This window comes from Falco cherrug, chromosome 13 (assembly GCF_023634085.1).
Source record: "Falco cherrug isolate bFalChe1 chromosome 13, bFalChe1.pri, whole genome shotgun sequence".
In the NCBI taxonomy this organism is placed as follows: domain Eukaryota; kingdom Metazoa; phylum Chordata; class Aves; order Falconiformes; family Falconidae; genus Falco; species Falco cherrug.
Window position 1 is genome coordinate 34,387,253 of NC_073709.1, and position 11,092 is coordinate 34,398,344.

The following is an 11,092-nucleotide window of genomic DNA, read 5'->3' on the forward strand; positions in this document are numbered from 1 at the left end:
ATGGTATAGGGGCTGGCTGTACCATATATGCACAATATTTTCATTTATGAAAAAGCTGATTTTTTTTCCCCCTAGACATTGCTTAATTATAGGTTGAGGTGGAGTAACTAATTAATATAACATAGTTGGTACAAAAATGTTTATTTCCCAAGTGGGGTTTAAATCTACATTTTCTGAAGACAGTCCACCCCTCTAATACTGCCAGATGGACATCGACAGCCAGAGGAAACTAGACACAGCTCTGGAGAGGTCCATGGCCTGACACACCCTGGGCACGAGGCTTACCACAGCACCAGGGTCTGTGTTATTGCCAATTCATCAGTCCAGAGTGATACAGAGAGGCCAGAGAGATCACACTTCAGAGAAACACAAATCGCCTCTACTTCACAGGAAGAAAAGACTGGGCTTTTGGATGATACGCTGGTATCATGCCTTTCTCAGATCACAAACCAAGGCCATTTACGTACAAACAACTACCACTGAATAACCTCAGGGTTGAAAAAGATGCCAGATAATCTATAAAAATTTTCCCTGTACTATCAAGCCAGAGGAACTCTTTTCCTCTCCTGGAAAATGCGTCTTTCCAGACTACTTCTACTTAAAATTTCAGCTGACATATCCATGTATGTGATGCAGCTGCCAGAACACACCACCACAGATTTGATGATGATGTTGTTGTCAGAAGGAACAAATACAACCAATCGATCACCAGGCAATGGTAGCAATGGAGGAAATGAAGCACAGAAGTACATGAAAAATCAGTGGTTTAATGATAAATTAGCAGGTAAGAAATACAATAAAGAGTCAGTGAGTTGTCTGACATATTCAGGATCTTTTCCACATTAGATGGTAGCTGTCATGGGAGGAAAGTGCCAGCTTTAGGACTCAAGCGCCCACCAGTAGCATTGCTTTGAAAGCAAAGTTTGGGATCTCATTCTTGACAACACTCATTAGCAGGTTTTTCTGATCCACTAATGACTTGTTTTCTTTCATCCAGAATAAGCATCTGTGGAGTACCGACAGTCCACATCAGCACCAAGCTGTTCTATGGCACTTTTCAAGTCACACAACCAATTTTTGGTGCAAGAATGGATCTACATTTCTACTTCAGCCTTAATCTTCAATGCTGATGCAATTTCCAGTCCACTCACAGGACTACTCACACAACTGAGATGCTGCTGCTTTATGTTTCATTAAAAACAAAGTCACTCAGTGTCCTGAAGTTGCTCACAAATGTAGAAGTCCACTTTTAAAAAAGCAAGCTGCTTTGTCACCTTGGCTGTGAAGCATGAATCCAGTTTACAGTTTTCTTTCACTTTAAAACTCCAGCCACTCTGTCATATAAATACAGTTTGACGGAGAAATCTCACCACCTTCATGGCAATCATCAAAAACCTGCAAAAGAAAGCCCCAGCAGAGTAATTATATACAGCCAGCACAACCTAACTGGAAGTAACATGCCCACATGTTTTCTGCTTCTCCCCCAGCAGAAAAACAATAGCCTTAACAGAGGCCAAAGTCTAGGAAGTCCTGTGCCAGTGCTCAGGAAAGGAAGCAAAACAGACCCCGCCATAGTAAATGACACAAACAGACACACTGGCAAGTTCTACCTACGTATTGGTTTACAATCCAAGCAGGACAGCCCAAAAGCTAGACAGAAGTAAGTTAGCTTGTTAAAAAAAACTAAGTAGGAAAACTTGGGATCAGAAAACGTAACAATATAACTTGGAACAGGCTACACTCGACCCAGTAAAGGGACAGGACATAAGTGCAAAATATCCTGGTCTAAACTGAAGAACCTGCCTCTTCCACCCTAGCTAAGGTATCCCAGATACCAACTATGCTTAGAAGTGCCTTCGAAAGCCACGAGGATCATGCACACGCACAGCCTTGCAGTGTGCTGGCTGGCTGGCTGCAGGATTGTATTCAAAATTTGCATGCACCCACCTATTCATGTACAGAATTAGTTACTTACAGGGCAGAGTCCACAGGGCGTCCTGACTAATCCAGTGGGTTGTATGAGAGGACTAACAGCTCTGTACAACTTCATCTGTCCATCCACACTGCCTACTGTCCCTTCCTTTGCAGCAATAATAGTCATCTCCACTTTTCCATCGTATATTAGCGTATTTAAAATTGTTTCAATGTCTTCCATTGACAACTCTACCTAAGAAACAATTTGTCAAATAAATATTAGGAAAGACGCATGCTGATAAGCCGTGCAAGGAGGAAAAGAGCAAACACCATGAGTAACAAATCCTTAGAGTTCTAACCTAGCCCAGATCAAGGCACTGCGCTTGCTGGGCACTTTATGAGGTTGTGCAGATACAAGAAGAGCAGCAAATACCAATACTCCTACCTCCCAGGCACTTTCGGATTACACTAGCATTGGCTTACCAAAAAGAACTTCCCTATGCACCTCAATCGTCTACATCAGGGGTCCTCAAACTACGGCCCGCGGGCTGGATACGGCCCCCCAGGGTCCTCAATCCGGCCCCCGTATTTACAGAACGCCCCCCGCCGAGGGTTGGGGGGGGGGGGGGGGAACCAAGCAGCCACAGATGACTGCCTGCCACTTCACCCGTGCGCCAGCCCCCTGGTTAAAAAGTTTGAGGACCCCTGGTCTACATCATCCTAACACGATACACTTCCAGTTTTACAGGAAAATAACCATGAAAGAAGAAAGAGACAAGACTGGAGAAGATAAACCTGTTGATGGTGATCAATAATTGCATGGGGTTTTTTCCTCCTTTTTTGTTTCCTCCCCTAAATCTGCTTGAAGTGCAAGGCAAACTTGAGAGAAATTATAAAATATAAACCGGTTGAGACTGTTAAAGGAAAACTTACTTCAAGTAAGTGTTACTCCATCAAAAATGATGCGAATGCTAACTCCTCTATATATATTTTTGAAAATCCACATACAAAAACTATCCTGGAATCCCATGCAGTATCCATGATCCTCCTCAAAAAGCAATAAAGCAGCAAAACCTGCCTCCACTACCCTACTAAATATAAGGTACTAAAGCACTTAGCGGACCCTCACCAAATTTGCAGGACCCAACTCCTATAGGCAGTCACGCACTGACAATAGTAAGATGAGTCTATTCTGACCTTACTGATACCCAGCTCACAGATGTATTTCCACACCTCATGGGATGAGGCAAATGAGCTGTTCCTCTGTATCATGGGATTCTGTTTGCTCTCTCGAGCTGCCTCTGCCTGAGAAAAAAGCAAAGATGAGTTAGTCAGTACTCACTGCCAGGAGCCTGCGTCATGGTTCAGTTTCAGGCAGACTGAAGTACAAAAAAGTTGATTTCCAAACCATTTCTGGGACATGCTTTTTATTAAACATCTAAAGCTATATACCCTTACGACTAATGTATGTGACAGAACGCAGTGCAGAACCAAACAATTTTACGCTAAATATGACACAATTTACACAGTGATTTAGGTTAGTATGAAGGAATATCAACATTTCACATTTTGTTGACAAAAAATTCTGCTGTACCTAGTGCCAGTTAAAATATATTTTAATGGAACAGAGAAATGCTGCAATCTGCATAGGACTTATTTAATGGCAAGCAGGCTTCTCCTGCAGATAAACTAGGGAAAACTGTCTTCTAGACAGAGCTGATCGACTACTGCCTTATACTCTCTCAGAAATTAAGAGTTCTGCAGGGAACAGAAGTGACTTTTGTTAGATTTTTGGTCACGTGTTCTTTGTTGCCTAGCTTGTCGTTGGACCTTGGAGGCTGAAGGCTTCACTCCCTATACAGGGCATGAAATTATACATTATTAAAATGCAACACCATCACACTTGCTGTGACAACAACAATGGTCCAGTACAGATTTGCCAATCCAGTTATAACAATAGCCAACACTTATGGAAAACACTATGGAAAAGTTAAGCCTTGCCTGTCACTGGTTTTATAAAGAAAATAATTACTGGTAACAAACAAATGGAAGGAGACTTTAGCAGTGGCACTCACCTTACTCTGTAGAAATTTAAAACATTGTTGATTTAACACCTCCACAAATTCAGACTCAAAGTCTTGGTCACTGTACCAAGCCCCACCAGTCACTGACCGGTCGGGCTGCAGGTTGTATAGCATATACACCTTCTTCTTGGATGCCTGTTAGAGAAAAGCGTGCAGCTCTTAACACCTGAAAGTCTTCCTTTAAAAAGGAAGAATTCAGAAGATATTTGCAAAAGAGATAGTTCATTACTCCTGAAACTGAGGGCACAGCAATCCAGCTGACTTGAGCAATCCTTAACAAGTTTGACCCTCAGGTAACATAAAGGTAAAGAGAAGGTCAATATGTTTAGATTCCTAATCCTTTCATAACATAGTGTTAGAAGAAAGAATCCTGCTAACAATGTGCACACAATACAAACCTCATTGAAGAATATTTCAAAGTTTAATTTTAGCCTATTGGCTCTAATGTCCCCTTGCAGTTGACAGCAGGCAGGAAAGTGTCTTTAGACACTTTAAACAGCAAAAGCAAACTTCATGGAGAAGCTTTCAGCTGTTTCTGCAGGATTCAACCCGTGCACTGATGACAGAAGGACCCTTACACGACTAAGCCCTGCAGTTAAAGTCAGCCCTCATGAGCCCGCTCCTTAATGCCACACCTAGATGAGGTGAATGGGAACATAACAGTCATCCAAAGGGCTACTCAGCAACCGCTGAAACAATTACAGCAGCATTACGTCCCCTGAATGACTAGATGAAGCCAGCATCTCAGGAGAACATGAAAAACCTACTGCTTTTCTATGTCCAACTTCTTTATTTTTATTTAGGAAGTTATTCTCCCACCTCACATACACCCTTGCCCACCCACCTCCCCCAAAAAACCCCTACATGCAAGCCAAGGTACTGCCTCCACAATGTAGATGAGACCAGCATGCAGAAAAGACACACAACGTAGAACTTCCAAGAGTTCACAAACAAGTGGTTTTCCTGATTTACCAGGCCCTGCAACCAGAGCAACATCCAAAGAACATGCTAATACCAGTGATTTGTAATTAAGCAGGTAAGGGAGCGCAGGATGCTGCGTGAGCATTACAACAGTGTGAAAAAAGCATGGAAAAGGATAAGCCCTACTCTGGTATGGGGGTGCACATAAGTCTGGTGTGTTAGCACATAAGAAAGTACTGGAGTAACTGGAACATAGTAGAGGAACAGAGACTAAAACAGAATTAAATGTCTCAGAAATTGTCAAAGTAACCAATACAAATCCAGTGTGAACCAGGTACCTGAAGGCAGTTTCAGGATCTCTGGGAGAGAGGAACTTTGCAAGGTCATTTGCAGCAAGGCAACCATATCACTAGTCCCATATAGAAAGCTAAGACTGATTCAGTATCAGAAAAACCAAAGTGGAGTACAGTACCTTTGGGACGGATGGAGAAAAAGTAATTATGGGCAGATTGCTTATTTGGGTGGAGACTGAGTGGAGAGAGGAGAAAAGAATGGTAGATAAGATAGTTAAGAAACAAAAAAGGAAAAGACGGCATAAAAATCAGAGAACAAGAGAGGGCAGGACCTGCAGACAGCAGGTGTGGATGGGTACAGACAGCAGAGAAGCCGACCTGTGCACACAAGCCCATTGGGATGCTGGGGGCAAACCTGCCAGACTTCCCTAGTTGATGTCTTAAAGACCAGGTATGGAAGCATAGGGAAAACTGTGACAAACTGCAGATTAGCAGCAAGCAGTGCGAGAGGCTTGTGAAGGGTAACAGAAATACAACAGTTGTGTGCAATAAAGAATTAAGGGAATTAAAATGGCAAACTGATAGTAATGGTGTGTACTCAGTAGCAGTGGGAAGAGCGATAGAACTGTATATTAATAGTGTTGTGTTTATTAATCAGCTTGTTACCAGTACGTTGATTATTTAATAAATATTATAGCCTCTTGTACCTGTTGCACCTCACACCTGTACGCTAAAGACAAAGTGTCAAACATTGGTGCACAGTCAATGAGAAAGCTGGAGGCAGAATGAGGTTTCTCTGCTCCCAGTCCCCTGTTCAAACATACACAGCATGCACCAAATGTCTGAAATTGTTTAAAAAGTCACAAAATACTCACTGCCACAGATTTAACTGCTTTAATTAGTTTCTTGCTTTCCAAGTTTTTCAGTATCTTGTTGATCTCTGTTAAAGGCAAATTACTTTTGTATCTAATGTCCCTGCTCCAAATACCTGTTTAAAAACAGAGAGGTGAACAGAACTGAAGAAACAATTTGTTTCTGTACATACTCACAGACCAAAAGCCTGGACACAACATTGCTTGACTCGCTTGCCAACCATAGGACGTATCTCTTACAACCAGATCCCATCTCACTGCCAACACAAATGCATCACAAATGTTCCTGCATTTTTAGGTAATTAGTCTTTGCTTCAATAAAAATATAACAGCCAGTTCTACCTGCCATCTCTCAACTATAGCAGGCAGCAACTGCTAAGAAAGCCTAATTACTAGCTGCTGGCGGTACAACCGTTAAAACAGAGACAGATAACAACCTGACTTTTGGGGGACTCTTTCAGAATACCTGGAATATGAGTTTTCTATGGGACTGTCAAGCTGAGGAATCCAAGAACACTCTCCACTTAAAAGAAAATGTGTTATTTTAATAGAGAAATGTGTCATCTTCTCTTTTGTTTTTAAAAATCAGACACATGGAACATTAGCTACAGTCCTAGTATGGGGACTCTAGACTTTATATTTGTACTATCTGGATAAGGATTTAAAAGTCCGGACCGGAATGGTTCCATAAGTAAACAGAATTAGTATTATTCAGTTTATAACTTATGTAAACTACCTTTGTTGCCTGCATCTTCTATAATTTGGTAAACCAGCTTCTCTTGATTGTCAGAGCCTTTCATTTTACTGTAAAATAAGACAGACGTTAGGATTTTTGAAAGGTCCAAACTTTGAAAGAAGTTGGATTTGTTTTAAACTGCAAACAAGTACTGTGAAAAAAAAAACAATACACAAAGGAGAGAAAAAAAAACCCTATACAATAAGCCAGCCGTGGGCAAATATAATACATGACACTAAACCTCTCTGGATCAAGACACACTTGCCAGTGAGAAGCCACGGTAAAGAGAAAAGAGCACAGTATGAAAGAAAAGTGACTAAGCAGGAGTCACCCAACTTGTCATAACAATGAGGAATTTGGAGTCATGTACTTCGACAACTGTGGAAGGTCAAGCACAGCACGGAGCATAATTCAGGATAATCTGTCTCTAGACAGAAAATCTTCAAAGGAATAGCAGCATGCTCCCAACTCTAGAAACATGCCTTTTCACTGGCCTGAGAAAGCCTGACCTCAGCAATCTTCTTCTAAAGCATCTGAAATAGAGGATAACACGCCTGCACCGGGGATTATTTTGAAGGGTACTTCTTCCCAAAGTATGTCTGGGCATCCATTACCCAGATTTACATAGGCATCACAAGACATGGTTTGTAGGTACACTTTAATAAATCAAAGAGCATGAGTTCAAGTGGCCTCCTGGAACAGCTGTAAATGAGTGCTGATCCTGTAACATCAGCAGTGAGCAAGACCACAGAACCACAGTTTGCAGATGGTTTGGTCAGGCTTCAGCTGGATTTCACCTGAGCATATACATGTTTGTATAGATCACTTTGCTGTCATCTGGACCGGGAACTCTGCTAGGAAGTTAGATCTACAGTTCCATGGCACCCTCTGTTCAGCAGAAATGACTACACCTAGTAGATTTTTCAGGATCAGCTCAGGGGAGTTAAGTGCACCCTCCTAAAACAAGCAGTTATGTTACAGAATCCATATTACATTGCTGGGTGTCTTCTCAGCAATGCTGCACATGAGTTGCAGGACTGTGTTCCAAATATATTTATCCAGCAAACACAAGGCTTACCTGGCATTCTGAGACTCTTTGATTCTATACAGGAGACCTGCATTGCTCCTGAGAAGGTCCAGTTGCCCCTAGGAAAGATGGGCACAGTAAGTTTACTTTCCTTCAAATAGCTTGTTCCAGAACGTTGCCAGGATCTTTTAAACTTCTAAAATTAAAACCTTATTTCATGTCAACTGAATAATGAAAAGGGAAAACTAACATTTTTAACCATGGGAAACAATAATACACTTGAGGATATTTTTTTCCCTGACAAGTATCCGCTTACCATCATCTATCAGAAATAACGAACAAGACTTCCTGCCTCTTCCCACAACACCTATGCACTTCCAATTATTTCTCCTAATTTTCACATTGTACGAGGTACATCAATTTCTTGCATGCTTTGCTCTCACTTTCCACCAAAACACTGACTTGCATGGCTACACAGAAATCACAGTGGAGCTCCACTGTGCAAGCTTTGAACAATTCTGAGTTTCAGTAGCAAAGTTTTTCTCTTTTTTACTAACTGGAAAACTGTCAGTCAGGGTAGACAGTGCCTCTCAGAGGCAAATTACTGGCACCTCTCTCTCACAGAGAAAACATTTGTTCTGCCCTTGACGTGTACATCTAAGCTGGGAAAATCCTTATTTCCTATTTTGAAGGGGCAAACAATTAGACAAGCCCAGGAGCATAACTGTGTATAACAACATGAACTAACATTTACTGCTTCATTGCCAGCTAATACTTTACCCATAGTTACAGCCTTGTTTCTTATAGATACGCACTACGTGGCTGATTGAAGCTCACACCTCAGGATGACCCCCTTCAACGCTTTTCTACAGATGATGTAGTTGCAGCTGATCTCAAGTGAAGTACCTGAGGCCTATTACGGCTGAGCTCTCACTGCAGTTTTTCCCTATGTTTGAGGTACTTACTAGGTATCTACACACGCTCCAAACCATCTATTTTAAAATTCTAGAGACTTAACTATCTTTGAAGCCCCACTATGAAATTTGGCCAGCCCTTTTAAAAGTTATCAAACATACAAGGTCACATCCAATGTATTGATAAACCTCACATCGAGAGCAAAAAGACCAAAAAGAGAAATTAGATTACTTCCAGTGCCACCTACTACGGTCCAAGCTAGAAGTTTCAGTTAGTAAAAAATAAATAAACAAAAAACCCCACACCACAACTTCCTCAGCTTGGATACTTTCCAACACCCCCTCTACCTGAGAAAGCAAGTACCCCTCTTTTCAACAGGGCTCTCTTGGCTGTACCACTCAGTCTGCTTTATTTCCTGACTTCACACATCCACAAAGCGGCTAGCTATGGAACTGAAAGGTATCTTGATCTTTAAAGACCTCAAACGTTTAGCTGATACTCAACTTTCTGCCACACTGAACCAACAAGACTAAACAGCTACTATCTGGTTCTGAATACACTGCAGAAGCAGTTGACTGTCGTCCTCACTCCTGTCTTAGGCTGACTCCTGATACAGTAAAGGGGAATGCCCAGTGAGATGCGGGAAATTTACAGAAGATGGAAAAAAATTCTTTGAGATGTTTCATCTGCTTATTAATCCACAACCCTGGAGTTCTGTGAGGAGTTTGGAGAAGAGCTCCACATACAAGAGCGTGGGCTAAGATCCATTGTTTTATCTCTACCTAATTCATTCCCCATCATTAAAGGGCCTTGCGGTTATCACCTGTTATTGCCACCTTTTCAGCTGCTGAACCACTGCAACTACACTCGCATCATACGGTTACATTAGACCACTGTATCACATTCTGCTTTACAAAGTAATAAACAGGGAAAAGAAGACCAAAGAACTCTAGACACATCAAAATAACAAATGTGGTACTTCTCGGTGGTAGTAGCTTCCCCACCTAGAAATCCACGTGGATGTACACATTCACATTAACTTTGTGCTACAGAATGGAAAGAGTAAGTCGAGGTATGCTTTAGCTGGCTTTGGTAATCATGAGTGCTTACGGCAACCAAAAGTAAATTATGGTAACTGTACATTATGGCAAATGCTGCTAAATCCAAAGGGATTAATTTGCCAGCTCTGCCCAACAAGTTGGTACCACACAGACTGGGTGTACAAAGAGCGCTCCAGGTTGGCCGAAGTAACACGAGGAAGGTGAGATCATCCTACCATCGAGAGCAGCCTGTTGATCGCCATGGCTCGCTGCTGCGCTTCCATGTGAGGCATGTCATTTTGAATCACCTGGTCTGTGATACCATGAGGGAACTGATGACACAGCTCAATAATCCTAGGGCAGGAGAAAAGCAAGTTTAAAATCATGCTCTGTTGCATCCAAAACCAAATCCAAACAGTATTAGTCAGAATGGAAGAGAGGGAAAAAACCTCAGGGGAAAAGCACCCATGAACTGCTTCTTGGTGATATCTGTCGAGGGCACTTAGCGTCTACGCCCTGTGCTGACAAATATTCTGCTGTAACTGCTGGACAGACAGACTACCTGTAGTCGTGGTGACACCACTGAACACTGTGCTCCCATTTATGTTGCTCTCATTAACAGCAACATGGGTTTAGAGCTCCCTGTACAGTTTCATCACGCAACAGGTTCTGACGGGAAGGAATTGCCAGCTAGTCAGAGAACATAAATACCGAGGAAATTACCTTTTAGAAAAAAAATACTTCATCCAGAGAAGCCACAGTTCCCTTTTCCAAGCAGAGAGGCACAGCAGGGCAGGCGAAGGTAACCTGCGCCCATCCCTCATTGCCACAGCACCTCCCCACCGCGCCCCCAGCAGCGAGCCCCCCCTTCGGCACCTGCTTCCTGACCGCCCCCGGGCCCGCCGGCACCACGGCAACCGCCCCGGCCGGGCCCAGGGCAACCCCCCCGCCGGGGCCCGGGGCCCAGGGCACCCACCCCCCACCCCCCGCCGGGGCCCAGGGCACACCTCCCCCGCCCGGGCCCGGCCCTGTCCCGCCCGTTCGCGGCCCTGTCCACCCCGTTCGCGGCCCTGTCCACCCCGTTCGCGGCCCTGTCCCGCCCGGCCGCCAGGTCCCCACCGCGCGGCAGCCCGCCCCCCACCTGTTCTCTATATCCATGGGGTCGGGGACCTCCGGCTTCACCTTCACCTCCGCCATGGCGCAGGGGGCGGCCCGCCCGCCGCACAGGCCCGGCGCCGTCCGATGGCGTCAGAGCGGCGCGACGGGGGCGTGGGGGCGGCCGCCCAGCAA

General features: G+C 43.7%; 1 protein-coding gene across 2 annotated transcripts; it reads right to left on the reverse strand.

Moving 5' to 3' along the window:
* Window positions 1-747: 747 nt before the first annotated feature.
* Window positions 748-11,046, reverse strand: POLR3F (RNA polymerase III subunit F). Of its 2 annotated transcripts, XM_055725971.1 has the most exons (10): window positions 10,944-11,007; window positions 10,365-10,492; window positions 10,039-10,156; window positions 7,899-7,966; window positions 6,821-6,888; window positions 6,088-6,200; window positions 3,990-4,133; window positions 3,112-3,219; window positions 1,976-2,167; window positions 748-1,395 (listed from the first exon to the last, which is right to left on the reverse strand). In XM_055725971.1, exons 3-10 carry the CDS (start codon window positions 10,093-10,095, stop codon window positions 1,318-1,320), a joined length of 828 nt encoding a protein of 275 aa, XP_055581946.1. In that variant the 5' UTR covers window positions 10,096-10,156; window positions 10,365-10,492; window positions 10,944-11,007; the 3' UTR covers window positions 748-1,317. The 2 variants fall into 2 exon arrangements, with proteins under 2 accessions (XP_055581946.1, XP_055581945.1); XM_055725970.1 differs by lacking the exon at window positions 10,365-10,492 and having other exon boundaries at window positions 10,944-11,046.
* Between the last annotated feature and the right edge of the window lie 46 nt (window positions 11,047-11,092).

Bases quoted from the DNA above. Each gene is read 5' to 3' on its own strand.
- POLR3F (XM_055725970.1), bottom strand. From the start codon at position 10,999: ATGGCGGAGGTGAAGGTGAAGCCGGAGGTCCCCGACCCCATGGATATA. The intron at 10,157-10,943 runs GTGGGGGGCGGG...CTCCTGCCCTAG, and splicing joins CCCATGGATATAGAGAACAG to GATTATTGAGCTGTGTCATC. The intron at 4,134-6,087 runs GTGAGTATTTTG...TTTCTCTAACAG, and splicing joins AAGCAGTTAAATCTGTGGCA to GCATCCAAGAAGAAGGTGTA.